This window comes from Bos mutus, chromosome 13, assembly GCF_027580195.1.
Source record: "Bos mutus isolate GX-2022 chromosome 13, NWIPB_WYAK_1.1, whole genome shotgun sequence".
Lineage (NCBI taxonomy): Eukaryota > Metazoa > Chordata > Mammalia > Artiodactyla > Bovidae > Bos > Bos mutus.
Window position 1 is genome coordinate 19,140,206 of NC_091629.1, and position 20,761 is coordinate 19,160,966.

General features: G+C 47.6%; 1 protein-coding gene across 3 annotated transcripts in view; it reads right to left on the reverse strand.

Moving 5' to 3' along the window:
* The window catches only part of SLC9A8 (solute carrier family 9 member A8), a 71,140-nt gene that overhangs the window by 18,615 nt on the left and 31,764 nt on the right, over window positions 1–20,761 (reverse strand). For 2 of the 3 annotated variants that reach the window (XM_070381057.1, XM_070381055.1), the window contains exons 6-10: window positions 17,399–17,500; window positions 16,271–16,350; window positions 11,237–11,380; window positions 3,756–3,894; window positions 2,199–2,304 (exon numbers count right to left, since the gene is read on the reverse strand). In XM_070381057.1, coding sequence (XP_070237158.1) covers window positions 2,199–2,304; window positions 3,756–3,894; window positions 11,237–11,380; window positions 16,271–16,350; window positions 17,399–17,500 — 571 coding nt within the window. The remainder of the gene's footprint in view (window positions 1–2,198; window positions 2,305–3,755; window positions 3,895–11,236; window positions 11,381–16,270; window positions 16,351–17,398; window positions 17,501–20,761) is intronic. The other variant, XM_070381056.1, reaches the window with a different exon arrangement.

A 20,761-nucleotide genomic window follows, 5' to 3' on the forward strand; every position in this document is an offset into this window, starting at 1 on the left:
GGGATGCTCCTGCCCCCCTGCTGCTCTGTTACGTCACTCTGATTTCTCTTTTTCGCATCATTTCTTTTTTAAAAAGTTACTGATCTACGGCTGCACTGGGTCTCTGTTCCTTCGCTTGGGTTTTCTCTACTTGCAGGGAGCAGGGAGGACTCCTCGCTGTGTACACAGGCTCCAGGTGCTCTGGCTTCAGCAGCTGCAGCTCACGGACCCTAGAGCATCCGGGCTTCAGTAGTTGTGGAACTTGGGCTCAGCAGTTTGCAGCTCACGGGTTCTAGAGCTCGGGTTCAGTAACTGTGGCACACGGGCTTAGCTGCTCTGAGGCACGCAGAATCTTCCTGGACCAGGGACTGAACCCATGTCCCGAGTTACAGGCAGATTCTTACCTACTGCGCCACCAGGGAAGTCCGGGGGACACCTGTATTATCATGTCCACTTCAAGTCTGCTGTCTGAGATCACGCAGCTAATGAAAGGTGGGGGTAGGATTCCAACCAGGTCTGTCTGGTGCCCTTAATCGCTGTGTTCTGAACACACACATTTACACAGGGAGAGTGTGCTGTTTGGTGGTCCTGGTGACCTCGGCGACAGGAAGAGCAGAGCACAAAGAGAAAGGGGGGGCAGCACTGAAGTCACCCCTCCCGTTGCTGCTTTTACAGTAACAGGCCAATCCCCTCTTCTCTGAAAACCCTGCGTGACAAACATCCCACCCACAGAGCGTGGGCAGAGCCAGCCTGTTACTCAGAGGTGAATGAGCGTGTTCTTGGCTTGCATGGGCTCTCTTTGGCCCCATTAGCGTACAGAGCAGAAGTTTCTAAGGAAATGAAACCCCTACAAACAGAAAACACTGCCTCTCTGAAGAAAGGACAAGAAAAACATCCCTTCATTTTAATCACAAATTTCCAAAGGATGCATGAAATGTATGTTTGCCAACAGGTACTCAGTGTTCCTCTCAAGGAGGGTGGGACACGATTTAGAAAAACCCATGTAAACACAGTGAGTCACTAGAGCCAAGTGACTCACAGGTAGTATTCATGTAAGAGCCAAAAGATAAGAGAGGCATGGGACGGCAGAGACCGGGATGGAGTTATCCAAGAGAACTGGCTTGGGGTTCAAAACAAAGGAAACCCTGAGGCTCACAAGCTTCGCCAGGGAAAACGGCCAGAGTCCTCTCTCTCCTTCCTCCTTGGCAAGACCTTCTCACAGAGAACCCATGCGTGACACCAGACAGTGACCCGAAGCAAAGAGGATTCTGTTCAACAGCAGAGGAGGAACAGAAAAAAATTTCAAGAAACCAATAGAAATGTACTAAATTTGATAAAAGCCATAAACTTTACATAAACTATAAACCCATTTAGTTCAAGAAATCCCAAGAGGAACATGAGGCAAACTATGTCGAGGCACATCAAAATCAAACTGCCACATACCGATATAAACACGGCTAGCTTTTAAAATTAAACTAAAGTGTTGGTGAGGATGTGAAGCAGCCGAAACTTTCCCATACACTCTGGTGGGAATGCAAAACGGCCCAGTCCTCTGTAAAACGCCTGGCGGTCTCTGATAAAGTAGAGGATACACCTACCGTAAAGCCAGGCAGCTTTACTTCTACCTGTTTATCCAAGATTAACGGACATATACACAGTAACAGTCAAAATCTGGAAAACCCCAAATGTCCTTCGGATGGTGAATGGAAAAAACAGCTCAGTAAGAATGCATAAACTATGGATACAGCAAAAATGTGGTGTCTCTCAAGATTATGATAGCTGAAACAGATAAGTCACAAAAGACTACATACTACATGATTCCCTTCATATGACATTTATATTCTGGAAGAGGCAAAACCACAGTGAAAGAATGCAGATCAGTGGGTGACAGCGCCTGGTGACTGCCCCTGGAAGTCAGACCCCATGCTTTGAGTGAAGGCCTTGCAGAGGGCTTGCTTTGAGAAAGAGGCAACCTTGGAAGAGGTATTTTGATCTCTGCTACAAGATAGCGGTAAAGAGAAAAAGGTGACCACGGGAACACTGAGTCCCTGCACCCAGCCGGGTCTAAATCCAGACTCTCCCTAGAGATCCAGGAAGCCCTGTTCATTGCTCGAGCTCTTCTAAGCTGTGTCGTGTGACTGAGAGTGACCCAAGCGACAGAAGCTCTTTAACCAGGCAGGACAAAGTGCCCCAGCATTTCAACACTCTCCATCACTTACCCGACAGCGAGATCCCTTCTGCGAGCCCATATGGAAGGTAGGCAAAGATGATCATCATGCCAAACTCCAAGGAAGGTGTTTTCCTCAAGTCAATGTGCTTTAGCACGTAAATGACAACTGTCAAGGAAAAAGAACCCAAGGACCCTATGGGTGATCTAGAGAAGTCACAAAACCATGGCCTTCCAAATAGAAAGGGTAAACACTGGATACAAAGATGTGGGAACACCCAAGGTAACGAGTGAAAAATCTGTCATTACAGACTTTTTCCTCTGTAGGGAGGACTCTTGTTTTAAGGCAGGGAATCTGACAAAATACTGAAAGATGTAAATTCCTGAGACAAGCAACGGGGAACATTAAAGTCATCCAAGTCAATTCATTTGGAAATGCTGACTTGGAGGGCCTGGGAGCAGCGGGGGCAGAGCTGGGCCGGCAGACAGCCTGAGCACAGTCCACTCTGCCAGGTTGCCTCCAGCACTGCGTCCCCCTTCCACGCCTCCTGCTCCATCAAACGAGGTCACTACGGGGTTTCCAGAACCGTGGGCATCAGTGCGCTACTGCAGGACCTTCTCTCCCATCCCTGGACCTTTATAAACCCACGCTCCTGTGAAAGGAGAGTCTTCTACGTGCTCTACTGTCGTTCGCAGGCCTGTGCTGGCACCCATCTACTCGGCTTCATTAAGGTAGAGGCTCTCCCTCTCCTCCACCCTTCTAAAGAAAGAGATAAATGCAGAGGAAAATACTGAACTGGAAAAAGTCTTCTTTTCCATTCTGTTTATTGGTACAATATGAGAAGCTGTCAGCCAACTCAACAGCACCTTGAGACTTCTGGACGTAGGAACTGAAGGGAAAATTTAACAGGACAGCAGACACATGTGCCTGTCTGAGGCAGAAGCAGCTCTTCTGGCCGTCTGCGAGACAGACTGCTCGTGGAGGAAGGCCAGGTGGCCATCTCCCTGGCTCAGGCGCACACAGAAATGGTCTGGTGCCTGTTCCTGTCTTAAACACGGCATTTTCTACAGCAATAAAGGTGTCAGCGGCCTTAACAAGTTTCTTTGTTTCTCTGGCTGGAAGAGCTTGTGGGTCGTTAAGCCACAAAATCAGTGCAAATAACTTACATGGAGCTCATTTTGAAAGCCTCTTTCCTGATTCATCCAGATAAATACTTTCAGTGGGGTAGAGATTTGCTCAATTTGACATTTTCAAAGGAAATTAATTTCCAATTTTCTTAATGTGAAAAGTGAGACAGCGGAAAATGAAATTCATCTGAATGCGGTTTCCATACTCTGGGAACTGAGAAGACCCCAAAATCAGACCTGATATTCAACCATGTACATGTTTTTTAAGCTTTGAAAAGTGACATGCTACATTTCACATGTTAAATTTTAAAATCCTTGAGTTTAAAGTGCTCTTCAAACCAAAACTAAGCATAAAAATCCTCCTTAAGTATGACTTTAGACTACAATTGGTCCCCTTAAGGAACTGGAGAAAATGATGAGAGATGGATGTAATTAGGAATAATCTTCCTGGCCACGCGTGTTCATCATATTAAAAGGATATCAATGCAGATATTAAGCCAGTGAGGGTGCCGAGTGCCGCGGAGCCAAAGAACATTTTGAGGAAGTAGCCAAGGGCTTGTAAAAACGTCTGCCACCCACTGACATCTGACATATTTTTTCTTGTTAAACCTTCAGCTGTGCTAGGAAATAAAAGAAAAACACAAAGAAGTTAAAATGTTATAGACAAAGTTATCAGAAATTAACTTAGGACTCAAAACTTAACTTCTTGCTTAATCTTTCATTCATTCATTCAATCATTCAACCTGTTAGCCAAACATTTATTTGTTCACCTACTTTGTTCCAGGCACCGTGTTAGTTTCTAAGGGTTCGGAGATGAGAGCAGGTCCCTGCCCTAAGGGAGTGCTGTAGTCTAATAAGGGAGAAAAACAGATGGAGGCACTTTCCTGGTGGACCAGTGGCTAAGACTCCAAGCTCCCAATGCAGGGAACCCGGATTTGATCCCTGGTCAAGGAACTAGATTCAACTAAGAGTTCTCACACCACAAGAAAGATCCCATGAATACAAACTAATACTCAGCATGGCCCAAAAGAAGAAGAAACAGACACAGGAACACACAGACGGGAACTAGGGCCACCTCAGTTGTCAACTACAAACGGGCGCTTGCCAAGGGCATTTGCCACATGCCTCTGTGCAGACTGAAGCCTGCGCTGCTGGCCTTCAACACACATCCCCTGCATGGACTTCACGGTGGAGAATGCACTTTGTGCTCCAGGGAAACTGGTGGAACAGGTCTTCGGATAGTTATTTACAGGAACTGACTGCATGATCCCAATCCTTGCATCTCCTCGTATCTAGAGCACTAAATCCCTTCATGATGACATCAGCTCCTCGTTAGTAGCAGAAAGCCTTTTGTCAAGTAAGTGCTTGACTGCGCTGAATGCTCCCTTCACCAAAATCATAGAAGCTGACCTTCCCCCCATGCCTCTCTTTTGAGTTTTTTTCCCTCCACTACCTCTTCGGAGCAGTTTCTTGGAGCTGGCTTAGGTGCCGTCTCCCGGGCTGCAGTCCTCATTCTGCTCCAAATAAAACTGAACTCGCAACTCTCAGGCTGTGCATTATTTTCAGTCAACATCAGGAAAGAGCAGAGGAAACACGTGGAGGCATCTAACTCAGACAGGTGGGGCTGTAGAAGCAGGCTCTTTATGACACACGGGCTGGGTTTCGACTTAGGCTAAAGAAGAGTTAGCCAGGTGAAGAAATGAGGGAAGGCACTCAGGGCAGAGGGAATGGCATGTGCGGAGGCGCGGAGCCTCCAGGTTAGCAGCACACAGGTGCTGTGCTGTGCCTAGTCGTTCGGCTGTGTCCGACTCTGCGACCCCCAAGGATTGTAGCCCGTCACGCTCCTCTGTCAATGGGATTCTCCAGGCAAGAATACTGGAGTGGGTTGCCATTCCCTCCTCCAGGGGAATCTTACTGACCCAGGAATCAAACCCAGGTCTCTTGCACTGCAGGAGGATTCATTACCGTCTGAGCCACCAGGGAAGCCCAGCAACACGTTGCAATCACACAGATGACTGTGGATAGAACATAGGAACAGGGTGTGGGGGGAGAGGTCCATGGGGAGGATAATGTTAAGAGGTGAGGCCAGAGCAGCAGACAGGGCGAGACTGTGAAACGCTGTTGATGAACCCAGCTAAGGAGCCGGTCTTTTATTTGGAAGGCCCGGAGGATTCACGGGGAGTGTTTTCAGGATGGAGTGGGGGTGGGGGAGTGGGGCTCCTGTGAGATACAAACCTGAAACTGAGGCTGTGGTATGAAGCCAGGTAGCATGGAGCCGCCTCAAGAAGACATGTCTGTGGGTAAGGCTCAGAGTGGGGATTGGAGGGTATTAGGAGGAAGAACGGAAAGGACTTTTCTCTCACTGTTAGACAGCAAGGTAAAATGTCAGCAGCCGTTAAATGCAATTGTTGGTTTCATCCCCAAAGGTAAAACCATTTTACCGTTAAAATATTTATTCTCCTTAAGTATTTTCCTTCTGCTGATTACACCTTCTCTCAAATCCATCCACTTCTCTCCCTCCCTCTGCTATCCTCCTCCAGTCCAGGGCTTCTGCCTCTCTGATCTTTGCATATAAACACCCTGCTCTTTCTAGGAGAACCCAACACTCAGGGGCCTGAATGATCCCTTGAAAACGCATATCTGATCAGGTTACCGTGTGTGTTAGTCATCCAGTCGTGTCCCACTCTTTGCAACCCCAAGGACTGTAGCCCACCAGGCTCCTCTCTGTCCATGGGATTCCAGGCAAGAACACTGGAGTGATTGCCATTCTCTTCTCCAGGGGATCTTCCTGACTCAGGGATCGAACCTGGTATCCTGCATTGCAAGGGGATTCTTTCCTGCTGAGCCACCTGGGAAGCCCTGATCAGGTTATTAGCCCAAGCAAAACCCATCCTCAGTTTACTGCTATGTTTAAGAGGAAACCCAGTCTGACCCTGATCCTCCCCACCACACCTCTCACCTCATTTCCTCCTATTCAGGTCGGGCCCCACCACCACCGGCACCTCCCTGCAGGTCACCTGTCTTTCTTCCTGGGCTCCAGCCAACTCGTTTGTTCTCAGAACCCAGGGTCAGTGACCCTCCCTCAGGGACATCTGCCTTCACACAGGCCGGCGCACTTACAGGCTCTCCTGGTGCCTAACTTCCCCTGCACAGCACGCGGAACTAGCGAATCATCCCATGAGGACCATGCCTGTGCCCACCTTACTCACTGCCGTATGTCCAGGGCCTAGGGCAGAACCCAGCACACAGAAGGTACTCAACAGACTTTTGCTGAATCAGTAAACAAAACAAAGACTAGTCTAGAGTAACATTTGGCCTCATTAACCAGTGTTTCATGAACTGGTTTCGTTTTCTTTAAGCGTTTTAATTTATTTATTTTTGGCTGTGTGAGCAGGGACTCCTCTCCAGTTGCGGTGTGCGGGCTTCTCACTGTGACGGCTTCTCTCGCTGCAGAGCCTGGCTCTAGGGTGAGTGGGCTTCAGTAGCTGTGGTGCATGGGCTTGAGCTGCCCTGCAGCATGGGAGATCTTCCCGGACCGGGGATCGAACCCGTGTCCTCTGCATTGGCAGGCGGATTCTTGACCCCTGGACCACCAGGGGAGTCCCGAGTTGGTATAATTTTTTGGTGTGGGGAGGGTTCTTTTTTTTGCTGGCTGTGCTGGGTCTTCGTTGCTGTGGGGCTCTTCTCTAGCTGCGCCGAGCTGGGGCGGCCCTCCAGCTGTGGGGCATGGGCTTCTCAGTGCGGAACACCGGCTCTGGGGCACGCAGGCTTCAGCAGTTGTGGCTCCTGGGCTCTAGAGCACGGGCTCAACAGTTGTGGCGCACGGCCTCCCAGACCGTGGATTGAACCTGTGTCTCCTGCAGTGGCGGCACTTTCTTTACCACTGAGCCACCAGGGAAGCCCCAAACTAGTATACCTTTAAAACAGGATCATCTCAGGAATTCCCTGGAGGCCCAGTGGCCAGGACTCTGGACTCTCACTGCTGAGGGCCTGGGGCTTGACCCCTGATCAGGGAACTAAAATCCCACAAGCTATGTGGTACAGCCAATTAAAAAAAAAAAAAAGGGCAGGATAATCTCTGATAAAAGGATGGCTTGGTCAGATAACCTCAGCCTTTTGTGGAGATTCACAGCACAATATAACACAGTAAAGGTTTTAAAAAGTCCTGCAGAAAAAGAAAACTAACTTTTCTCACATAAATGTTTTCCAAACTCACTCCAATCGCCCCCATTCCTGTTCTTTCCCAGCAGATCATGGGTTAACATCCCACCCAGGGGAATGCTGGGAACCAACAGGGTTCCTACTGGGGAAGTGCTTTTGAAGGCGAAGGGCACCTCTAGCCTCAAACGACCGACCCACAGATGACCTGAGTAGCGTCCCACCCTCACCCCATTTCATGACCACAGCCAGGGTGCCAGCTGGCATCACTGCTTTCTTTTCATGCAAAGGAGGCTGAGGGCCAAAGACAGTGGCTAACGGGTGAGGTCACAACAATGGTTAACAGCAGACCCCAGGCCACGGCCAGTGATTTCCCAACTCAGGACAAATGAAGGGAGGATTCAGACCTTTTCTGGCCTGGAGATTTTGTGCATTTTATTTTTCTTCAGGCCATGTTTCTCATACCTTAAAGAATAAAAAGTAATACTGATTCAGGATCCATTTCATGAGCTTTAGCTGCAGCTGGAGAGAACAAAAGGTTTCTACGGCAATTATTTTAAGAATAGACTGTCAAAGTAACAAATCAAAGCTAAAAATAATTAAGCTTAATGAAGAAAACAGAAGACACTTAGCTTTTCTGGCATTTATGAAAGTGAAAACATTAAAAAAAGGGGGTAGTTCATTAACATCTTCAGTTACAAAGATAAATGCATCATCATCGGATCACTTTGAAAACAGTCATTTATGAAGTATACACTTAAAAACAAGATGTGATTCTTCCTTGTAACCAAGGAAAGCTGGACAACACCTCCCTCCTACACGACAAACACAAGGCAGACCTGCCACGCCCCCTCCCCCACCTCCCTCTTCTCCCTGAAAATGCCAACGGGCTCACGGGATAACCGGCCAAGTCAGAGGCTGACTTAGGTCAGTGACTCCCGCCCCAGCCTGTGTACCAGCATCAGAGGAGGTGAAAGCTGGAAAATGCACGTGGCCCATTGATCCAATTTTGGGAACTGTCATCAGAGGTGATCCTGGCCTTCAAAAGTACTTTTCCAGAAAAAATGTGTGGCTAGGTACAGTGACTCCATCCTTTCTCATTTAAAAAAACAAAGTATCTCCTAAGCTTTGGCCTTTTTTTGTGGCAAAGAGACCTGGAAAAGCTCAAAACTAAGATTCTACCTTGAGAGATTTAGGAAAAAAATAAATCAGAGATAAATCAGTTGAGTTTAGCTCCTAATCTATAAAAATAACTCCTGACGTCACCTCCAATTTAGGCAAAATTCTTTTTTTTTAAAGATCATTTACTCATGGCTGCATCAGGTCTTGGCTGTGCACACGGGCTCTTTGCTGCAGTGCGTGTGCTCCTTACAATGTGGGACCTTGGTTCCCTGACCAGGGATCGAACCCATGTGTCCTGCACTGGAAGGCGGATCCTTAACTACCGGACCACCAGGGAAGTCCCTCGGCAAAACGCTTTATCACAAAAGTTCAAATGCACAGCCAGGACACAAGATAAAAGTAAAGACCAGAAAGCTAAGAGGTTTTCAAAGCAGATCTTAAAAAAAAAAAAAAATATTGCCATCAGATTATTTTTTAAAGCTCTTAAAGCATGATATATGATGATCTCCTAATAAAACTATAAAAAGTTTTAAGAGAAATGTAAAAAAGCCAACAATGGGGAACTGGTCAAAGAGAGCGCGGTAAATCCATAGAAGGAACATTCTACAACTGATAAAATGATGTTATAGAAGACTATTTTATCAACTCTGCTCAATGGAAACATTATAATATATTCCCATCTAAATAAAACACATGTATACATCTACCAAACCGTTACCTGTAATTATCTCTTGGGAGTTACAATGTATGTATTGTTTTTTCTTTTTTCTTCTTCCTTTTAGAGTTTTCTAAATTTTATATGCAAAATATATGTATTATTTTAGAATATATACATATATTTTTGTTTTAAGGTCTGGTGAGCCCCTCTTTCAATTAAACAACATTTGGTAAGTTCTTTCTGCAAAAGGAGGACAAAAAGGGACAAACAAGACACAGCAGCTGGGGGACAGGAGGAGATGAGAGGACCTCACATGACGGCAGACGCCGTCACTGCCTCGCATGACGGCAGACGCTTCTGTTTTTAAACATATTTATTCATGGCTGCACTGGGCCTTAGCTTCTCTCTAGCTGTGGTGTGTGGGCACACAGACTTTGTTACCCTGTGGCATGTGGGATCTTAGTTCCCCAATCAGGAATCAAACCCGCATCCCCTGCATTGGAAGGCAGACTCTTTTAACCACTGGACCACCAGGAAGTCCCTAATGGCAGATGCTTTTCATGTAAGTGTATTTATCTAGTAAATTCCCAAATCGAATCCTACGCTGAGGCGTTATCACCCTCACTCTAATATTGAGACACCAGTGGCTCCAAGAGGTGAAAGAGCTGACCCAGGGTCAAACAGCTATGAGTGGCCATCACTGGAGCTTGAACCCAGGTCAGTCTGACTCCAAGATCTGGGCTCTTTCCACTACAAAAATATTCTTTTATTCCAACACAAGAATTGTCAATGTAGTCTATATTGAGTGGTTATGCTTTGCAAGGAATCCCACAACAAAGAAAGCAAGTCCAAAATCAGAGAAAGGAGAAGCTACTCTCTAACAGAACGCAGAGCGGCCCCTCGAACACTCTTCGCTCGTCTCTGACGCCCGCACAGGGCTCCCTTCTCTAGCCGCTCTGATGTCTGTGCCTTCTCGGTTTTCTGGCAGGACCGTCGGGCCCTCCTGGCAGGACCTGTTAACAAACACCCCAGCTGCAGAGTGCAAAGGCAAGGAAACAGCCCTGCATCCAAGAAATGCATCTGAGATAACTCAGACTCACTTCCTTTGCCCAAGGACTTGAAAAAAAATATTTATTATTATTTATTTGGCTGTGCTGGGTCTTAGGTGTGGCATCCAGAATCTTTAGTTACCACATGTGGGATCTAGTTCCCTTGACCAGGGACTGAACCCAGGCCTCCTGCCTTGGAAGCAAGGAGTCTTAGCCACTGGACCCCGAGGGAAGTACCCACAGTGACTTCCTGACATTTCATGACACACCTTTAATTTCTCAGCTACTGTCAACATGGGCAGTGATACCAACAAACAACTGAAAAGACCCGCAGTTTCCAAAGCAGCCTTCACACTAGAGCAGCTTAAGGCAGGATGTCTTACAGCGGAGAAAAGGAGGGTGCCCTGCACCGGCTCACAAGTGGGAGAACAGGGCCTTTGCTGACTGCTTTCGTCTGGAATAATCCTGTCCAAATACTGATCCCTCAACTGGCTGCTCAGCTGTCCTCTGGGGACTCACCCCAGACCTACTGGATCAGGAGCTCTGAGGGTGCCGCCTGGCAATGCGACATTTAATAAGCACCCCGTGATGCTGATGACAAGCTGGGCTTAGTTTAAAAGCACTGCTAAGGACTTCCCTGGCAGTCCAGCGGTTCAGACTCTGTGCTTTCAATGCAGAAAGCACAGGTTCAATCCCTGGTCGGGGAGCTAAAATCCCTGATGCTGTGCGGCCCGGCCTAAATAAATAAATAAAAGCACTGCTAGGAGGTAGGTCCTCCAGGGCAAGGATTCTCCTCTAATCACCCTGGGCCTTGACAGTATTCCTGAGGCACACCAAGGTTTGTCGGGACAGAAGGACAGAGAAGCGGCGAACAAATCACCCACAGGACAAGCAGCCGTACGTGCAGCTGCACGCGGATATCTGCCCTCTGATATGAGGCCCTTTAGTTCCGCCGCTTGAAGAAAGCACACTTACTTGGTCAGGACAATGGAGACTGCGTCATTGAGAATGCTCTCTCCAAACACCAGCATGTTGAGCACTGGGTCCACATGAAGGGCGTTGAAAATAGCAATAGTGGCCACTGGATCAACAGCAGAAATCAGGGAGCCAAATGCAAAACTGTCAAGAAGAGAAAAGGAAGGGGCAACTCTGTAATGCTTAACACCTGGTCCAGAGAGTAAAAGTCAAAGACTATTTAGTGTAACATAACAGGACACCCTGTAGCTGAAGGAACTACAGAAGATGGTGTCTTGTTTTCCACTTAAAATACCTGCTGATTGACACTGTGGGTGGAGCAGTGAAAGGCCCACTCTATAAGGAGCTGTTAGGAATGGCCTGGTTTTCCACCACAAGTACAGAGACTTCATCTTGAGCAGTGACTGAGGGAAGGCTTCTGCTTAAATACATGACGGACATCCCAGCCTTCTTGGTCAGGGCAGCTGGAGCCGTGAACCCAAAGGGCCCATGTGCTCCTGGGTCTGACCTGTGCTTTGCCCGTCACCAGGCCACCGGAGTACCGTCTGTGACGTCACCAGCGTCCACTCAGATTTGCAACATCTAAGGAGTGCCGAAAGTCAGCAGCACCTCCAGCGTGCTACAGGGGCCGGGCGGCTCGGGTGGCAGACATCAAAACCAGGGCTGCCTCTCACCAGGCCAGAGTGCTCACCTCAGCACCCGTGAAGGTCTAATTCCTCCAATGCACATGCATCGCCTAGTATGTTTCAAGCACTGAGGCTAATAACAGCAAATACGTATGTGGCATTTACCACGTCCCAGGCACTGTTCTAAGCGCTTTACAGATAGTAACTCAATAATTTACACAGCAACCATATGACACCGGCTTGCATCTCGTACTGCCCCGCTTACACAGGAGAAAACCGAGGGACAGTGAGGCTAAGGAACCTGCCCAGCAGGATCCAAACACAGGCCAGCTGACTCGCAGTGGGGGACCTTAGCCACTGCGCTGGACACAGTGATGCCCAGAGGCCAAGACCAGCTCAGGAAACGGCCAGTGCTACACAGGTGGTCAGGCTGATGAGAGAGGAACATGGCAGGATGGTGTGGGTGGGGACCACTTAGATTGGGTGGTCAGGAAAGGCCTCTTTGAAGAGATGAGGATTATTGAAACAAGGGCCTACGTGACAAGAAGTGGGTGGCCAAGCCAAGGCACTGGGGGCAGTGACCAGAGTAAGCCCCCTTGGAGGCGGAGCAACCTTGGAGGTGGAGCAAGCTTGGAGATGGAGCCCCCTTGGAGGTGAAGCAAGCTTGGTTGCCTGAGAGGCAAAACAGTGAGCCTGGCAGCAGTGTAGTGAACCAGAGTGGCTGGAGATGTGGAGGCTGGGAGGGAGGCAAGGCCAGGTCACCCCTGGGGGCTGCCTAAGGAATTGGGACGATTATTCTCTCACCCATTTGTCTTTTTCCCCTGAGAGTTCTTGCAAGCCTTCGATTCCCTCAGAAGGCTACACCTGGCACTGTTTCCCTGCTGCTGTCACGGGACAGTCTCAGGTAGAGACGTAAGCCAGAGCCTATCCACCCGCTTCCCGTCCTCCCTTCTAGGAGGGAAGAGGGGCTACTTGGCCTGGGGACCAGGGTGTGCTGTCCCCTGGATGTCCCCAGCAGCTTCCGTGATCATCCAGCTCTGAGCTCAGGGAGAGGAGTGCCGGAGGAGCGGACTCCTGGCTGCCCGGCCAGCTACAGAGCTCTTCATAAATCAATAACCTGGCCTTCTGGTTTCCACGACAGTGCCCTGGGACACTCTCAGCTCAGACTGCAGCTCGCAGACTTGCTCTGCCCCCACAGACAGTCATGCACTTTGTGAGCTGTGACCTTACCTCTTGCCCCGCCAGGAGCGCCCAGGCGGTGAGTGCCATGTTTTAGTCACGGGTGTTCTCAGGGTCTGCGCTGCTGTTTGGGGAAGGCGGCAGGCAGGAGGGAGGGCAAGGGGATTCCACCAACCCGGGAGGCTGTGACCTGCTGGTGGCTGGCCTTAAGGCCCTCGCTCTGAAACCCACAGAGATTCTCTCTTCTTTTAGTCCCACTCTCCTCACCCATAGCACATAAAAGGGGCCTTGAAGGAAGATGAGTGTCTAAAAAATACATCTTGGAGACTTCCTTGGTGGCCCAGTGGTTAGGACTCCTCGATTTCACTGCAAAGGCCTGAGTTCAATCCCTGGTTGGGGAACTAAGATCCTGAAAGCAGTGAGTTGCAGCCAAAAATTTAAAAAAGGAAAGTACGTCCCGAAGCGGGGTGGGGACCTGGGAGCCGTGGCAGGTCGTGCGTCCGGCACTGACTTCGTGTGGCTCGGCTGGCCCCTCCTCCCACCCCTCAGGGAGCACCCACAGCCCCAGATCCAGTGACCTTCAGTTTTCCTTTGTGGAGCCTGGCCCCCCCGACTCTCCAGCTGCGGAGTTGCATGGGGTGCAAGGAGTAGGCAGGGGACCCGAGCCTGGTCAGAGGACCGTCACCAGGCATGTTATCAGGTCACCGGGCATCAGGCTGGCCCTTATGGCAGGGGTGGCTGAAGTGAGGGGCACCGTGAGCCCGGAGCCACTGGTGCTGCCAAGTGGGGTGAGCATGCCCGTGGTGAGGCTGACCAGGGAAAGGCTAAGACCGTGAGAGGAGGGGTTCCGGACACCAGGTCCCCAGAGGCTGTCGTACAGGAAGCCGTGACTCTGGGGACACTTCAGTTCTACGAGTCAACAAACTCCTTTTTTTTTTGCTAAAATGAGTTTGTGCCGGGTTTCAGTTGCACTGAAGAGGACTGACTGCTGCTCTTTCTAACAGTCCCCGTGGCATCCTGACCTGGAAATCGAAGAGTGGGAATGAGAAGACGGACTGATGGATGGACAGAGGGATGGAGAGATGGCAAGACCCGTGTTGAGCAAATCTAGCTTAACAGTGACTGTGGAATCCAGGGGGTCGTGTGTGTGCAGCGCCTCCCCTTCCTGTGTGTCTGACATTCCCTTAAGAAGTCAGGGGAGACGTGCTCGGCACGAACATAGCACATGTGGCTTTGGCTGTGAATCTAAACTAGGGCACAGTGTTTCTGACAGAGAACACGGAGAGGCTGAACTATGAACTGTCTGGATCACGGAGGGCCCTGCCTCTAAGCGGTCACTGGATCTTGCCCTCAGCTTCTCCACATCACACCTTACGACCCAGTCTTTCAAAGGCCAGGAGCCAGAAGTTCAACTGAACAATGCCTTTTCTTGAGTCCGTCATCCCCAATGACAGCAAGGTCCACAAAACAGAAAGAAAATGGACTGGGTGGTGAAATAATACCGGGTGTTATCTACGAGGGAACTAGCTTTCTGGTAGAAACACCCATAACGTAAAATCTTCTGTCCAGCAAAGTTATTTTCATGTTTCTACAGTGCAGGGGTCCATGCTTGACAGGCATGGTGTTTTAAACAGGACTAAGTGGTCAACATTTAAAACTGGAAAAATCCCCTATTAAAATCTAGAAACTTGGCCTCTTTTGAATTAAACAATTAGGTATCTGGTCATTCCGGGCCCACGTTTCTACATAGTAATTACTAGATGCACCTGAGGTGGCGGCCCCCTTCAGAGAGAGCGGGCTCCCTGGTTCACCACCGTCACCAGCTCTAGACACACACCTGGCCAGCTTCCTTCTGTGAAGGGTTCCACCAGGCCCTGCAGCTGTGTGGTTTACAACCACTGGCTAATTTCCCCCAGAGGACACCCCCTCCCACCCCCGCAATCTGTGCGACAGTCACTTTCTAACAGGAAAGGAAGTGTCTGCCCACAGAGAAACTCCACCTGGGTCTTACTCTGCTTGTCTAAGGGCCAATTCTTTTATTCCTCTCTTCCTGAACATCCCATCCATCGGTTCCATTCAATTTCACAAGGATTTATCGAGCATTTTTTGCATCTCTAACCAGCTGTTCCTAAACAGGCTGAAGGAATGAATGCTGTGACATCTGCCTTTATAGCCACTGGGTTTTGAGCGTTTCTTTTCAGTTGCAAAATACCTTCAAAATACAGACTGTCAGTTCTGCTCTGCTTCCTGCTCCCTGTGAAACAAGAATGCGTCTTTCCCTACTTATTTATATATCGAGACTATCTTACAACAAAAGCTTTGAGATCTATGTCCTTGGAGAGAAAACAAGATTGGACTTGATGTTACCAAAGGCACATTTCTCAAGAAAAGGGCTCCAAGGTGCTGCTGTAAAGACTGTAAATTCTCACCGATCCAGTGAAAGGGACCCCAGGGCTGAGCACTGGGTCTGACTTCTGAGCGCCCCAGCCGGGCCAGAGGACAGAACCCAGTGTTCCTGGCAGAGAAACACGAGAGATGGGCTGCAGACTCACTGGCCGTCTCAGTGAGGGGAAACCAGGTCACACTCTGTGTGCACTTCTTTAGCACTAGATCTGGTACCTTCCAAGAGACAGCTGCCTAGGCTGCCTCCTGCTAAGCTGATTATGGAAATTTCTGGATTGGGCTCCTAGACAGCAGCTCTGAGTGTCCGACGGAGTAGCTTCAGGCTGGGGAGGGTGCCCACAACAGAGGCCTCGGCCCTGTCTGCTTCCACCGCCCCCTCCCCGCTCCCTTAGTGGGAATCCCAGAGTAAAGGCTGACACCTCACCCCTGACTCCATCCCCAACCTATCAAAGAGACAAGTTTCCATTATGGCCACTGAAAAGCTTTAGAAATGAGCTGCAGGTGATCTTTAATAATAAAAGGACAAATGTGTAGCCTGCAGTGTGTGTGTGTGTGTGTGTGAGGCGGGGGCAATTAACGAACCAAGAGTTATTCCCTTGAAAGCTGAAACTAAATCATTCCTGTCAGCAACTGACTGGAGATCTTCAAAATTCTTCAAGACAGTTTGATTCATTTTGGAGATACACATCAATTCAGAATAGATTCTACAGCAGAAATCGTCAGCCAAACCAAGAGACACAATAGAGAAGTCAGGAAATCAATACGGAGAAAACTTTCCCCAGTAAAAAAGTATAGCCACATGGGTGTTACAGGATGAAAGGTTTACCTGTCTGTCATGTTGAGTTTAGAGATTACATCAGCCTGTAAAATAAAACACACAAACACACAGACACACAAAAAAAACCCCTGGAGAACAGCCAAGAAGATTGAAATGTCCATTAGTGTTTTATTACAGACTTTATGGACATTAATCTTCAGTCCCCAAACCACTTGCAAAATACAGAAAACTCCTAAGTTTTAGTTTAGGCATGCATCTGATCATCATACGTCAAAAGTATGACAGAGAATGCTACATTCGTCAAGCCAAATTAACTAGTTTTCTTCTCTAAAGTTTATTCCCCTCTGATGCTGGAAGCTGAGCAATGAAGAAGGCTGCATGACAGACAGATTTATTCTGGTGCCATCGAGGCAGCGGTAAAGGTGAAAATCAGACAGAGCCATCAAAAGAAGCAAACGCATCTTACACACATATAAAGGAATCTGCCAGTCAGCCCAAGGCCTGCGCCTCAGACTGCACTCGCATGACTGGGGCCGACACACGGTCTACGGCTGACCGGCTGGAAAAGAACGGGGACGTGCGATAGGCATGCGTGAGGCAAAGTCACAGACACTGCCTTCCTAGGCAGGTCAGGGTTAATTCAAATTAATTTGAACTCAAAATACAAAGCACTCAATTGATGACACTGGGAACTGCTTTAGGAATGGTGGAGAATCCAGGGAAAATAATTCTACAGGACAGTTTGGAATGGAGTGAACACATTCACAACCATTTTTGATTTTTAAAATGCAAATTTTTATTAAAGAAACAGAAATTTAACTTTGCTTCAGTCTGATAACATAATCAATATTGTTATAATTTGAAGATCTTGATGGTATATATTCTGTTTTATTTTTAGGTATTCCAACTTAAGACAATATTGGTTTGCAAATATAATCAAATACTTTGGGGGATTATGGAAAAGATTCACTCAATTCCAGACAGCAAAGCTTCTCGGGGACGCTGAGAAACAACTTGAGCATGCCTTTACTGTGCCTGCTTGACTCTGGATTTCTTGGCAGGAGAGCATTTACCTCGACTGGAAACCCAGGCCCCATCAGGTGTCCCTACCCCACTTCCCTGCACAAGCTCAAAGAATGTAAGGTTTTCAAGGTTTTTCAAAGATATTTTCCTTACCTGACCCAGAAAGTAAATTCCTCCACCTACTACAAAAGCAGAAATTGCTGTACCAAAAACAGCAAATAGGGTGATGGAACCAATATTTTGAAAGAAATTACCCTGTTTGAAAGAGCAGAGATGAGAGAAATGATTAGAAAGGCTGGTCTGGTCAGTGAAGTCATGGCCCCACAACTGGCCCTCCTTATATGCTTGAATCTCTGTAAAGGGCACCGTCACCCCGCAGGGTGGGCAAGCTGGAAACCTGGGCGCCCTCCCTCACCCCCACCTGCAGTGCAGAGCCAGTCCCGCGGCCTCTGCCTTCCCCTCGTCACTCACGTCTCTCTGCTTGTCTCCACTGCCCCTGCCAGCAGCCAGCATCTCTCCCATGGACCACTGCACAGCTTCTGTTAATAATAAGTCTCAACCATCCCTGGCCTTGCCCTCTGCTCTTCAAGGGCTTCCAGAATGATCTTTGCAAAAGATAAACCTAACAGTGCTGCCTTCATTCTGACCCCCGTTTCCACTGAAAACACACATAAAACGCAACCAAAGCCTGGATGGTTTGATTCCTTCAAAGTCTCCAACCTCCCGTGTTCTCTGGGTTCCCAGTCACACTGGTAGCTTTTTTTCCCTAATTTTTTTATCTGGCTGTGCCAGGTCTTAGCTGCCGCACACAGGATCTTTGATCTCCGTTGTGGCACGCAGGATCTTTAGTTGCAGCATGTGGGATCTAGTTCTCTGACAAGGGACGGAACCTGGGCCCCCTGCGCTGGGAGCTCGGGAGCTGAGCCCCCGGGCCACCAGGGAAGTCTCCTCACTGGGAGCTTTTTGTTCTTCAAACACATCGTCATACTCTCTGGGCTTGGACCACTCTTCCTTCCCCTCTGCTTAGTGACCTTTCATCATTCTCACTTTCCCTGAGGGAAGTCTCCTCTGACCCCTCCGCCAAGTCAGACGCAGCCTCTGTTCTTGATGCACACCGCCTCTTCTCTTGGTAGCGCTTGACGCGGCTGAAATGTGACACTTACTTATGTCATGACCTGACTGCTATCTGTCCTTCCCACTAGGCTGCAGGCTCGGGGGGGCAATGACCATGTCTGCTCTGGTACGACACAGTCACCGGCATATGCCTATCAGATGGATAATGCCCAGTGAACAGGTACTGAAGGAATTAACTGTGTTTCTGTCTGATCAAAGTCCAAAATCTATATAACGATAATTTTTTCAATTAATTAAGAAGAGGTACATTACTATAAAGAATATCAAGATAATAGGTTATACTATCAGAAACTCCTTTGTGCTGTCCACGTCTTTTAAGCAATTTTATTCCACTCTATTAGTGAAATAGAGTGAAATAAATATGACAAATATATTCCCATCTATACTTTACAGCATTTAAGAGAAAATATCTGAGTCCAAGCAGTAGTAACATCTTTCACATATCCATTAAAGTTAAGAAAAACAAGCTGTTTATTAGAATCCTGTGGACTCTACTTAGGGACAAGGCCAGGGAATCTTGATGGCCTTTGACTGTGGGCCTGGGCAAGGAATCCTATTTTTTTTTTTTAGTCAGAAATGGTCAAGCCACAGACAAAAGGAACTGATACTTTTTTTCTGGCCGCATCATGCAGCTTGTGGGATCTTAGTTCTCTGGCGGGGGACTGAGCCTGGCCCTTGGCAGTGAAGGCACCGAGTCGTAACCATCGGATACTTTAAATCTAACTTCAAAAGACTGCCTCACTCCACATGTAGAGCCCACTAAGCCTATCTCCTTCAGGAAGTATCTTTGCTTAATTTTTTGCAATTTTGACTTGGCTGCCCACGATCTGACATTCAATTACTTTGGCATATCAATCTTTAGCATACAAAGAACTTTAAAATAACTTAAGGCAAACACAATGATTGGGTTCTTTTCCTAAACAAAAGACTTTCATCTATGAGTTTTTCTTTGCAAAGAGCTGTTTTGTCTTTTTAAGAACAGGTTACACTAACTCTTGGTCTGTTTGTGTGTGTTTAGTTGCTAAGCCATGTCTAACTCTGTGACCCCATGGACCGCAGCACTCCGGGTTCCCTGTCCTTCACTATCTTCCAGAGTTTGCTCAAATTCATGGCCATTGAGTCGATGGTGCTATCCAACCATTTTATCCTCTGTCACCCCCCCTTCTCCTCTTGTCCTCAATCTTTTCCAGCATCAAGGTCTTTTCCTGGTGCTTTCCTGGTGGCTCAGATGGCAAAGAATCCACCTGCAAGGCAGGAGACCCAGGTTCAATCCCTGGGTCAGGAAGATCCTCTGGAGAAGGGAATGGGTACCCACTCCAGTATTCTTGCCTGGAGAATTCCATGGACAGAGGAACCTGGCATGCTATGGTCCATGGGGACAGAGGAGCCTGGTGGGTTACTGTCCATGCGGTTCCAAAAAGTCAGACATGACTGAGCGACTAACACTTTTGTCTGTTTACAGGGATCTAATTCTGCTATAACTTATGTAGTTGGCTAATATTAATCTGGATATTGAAAATTTACCAAAATTCAATTTACCCCACTATAAGAACTTCCCTTTGCTACATAAGGCAAATTCATCTGCTTCTTTCTGACATAATTAATGTTCTATTCTTTATATGATACTAATAATTCAAAGAACCAAACAGCTGCCTACCTAATGCATATCAGCTGATGATAATCGTATGGAAATTTTTAGTCCAAACCCAAATTTACACCAGCAAACACAGCAATATTAAAATAAAACAAAGTCAACTTTCTATTCTTTAGGGACAAGTGCAGGCAGTGGACAGAAGTCTCTAAATTCACACTTTCAACTCACATTAGTCCCTTTCACATAAACTGTCACATTTTCCGCTGGAAAGTCATCTTCAAAGAAGTTTTTTCTCAAGAAACTCTTTTCCTCAAATTCTGAATAAGTTTATTTCCCTCTTCTCCAAAAAAATTAAAAGACAAAAACTTTACATGTGCTAATATAATAACCAGTGTTATGTTTTTAAATCAAACAATCATTTTCGGGAGTTCCAGTTCAATGCTTAGGACTCCATGCTCTCACTGCCGAGGGCTCAGGTTCAATCCCTGGTCGGGAAACTAAAATCCCACACACCGAGCAGCACACCAAAAAGAATATAATACGCACATCACTTTCTTCAGTACTGTTGTGAAGTATTTTCATAGTCTGCTCTCAGTTCTTTCAATATTTGTCCACAAAATTAAAGAGTAAAAGACACTGACCTTCAAATCCTTCTTGCTTGTTTTTCTAACAATTATCTGATGTCAGTTTTAAAAGATATAGGATTTTTTTAAACACTAAATTTCTTTTTCCTTTTGATTAATACACAGTAAAATGGTAACTAAAAAAATCTGGACTGAACATCTTAA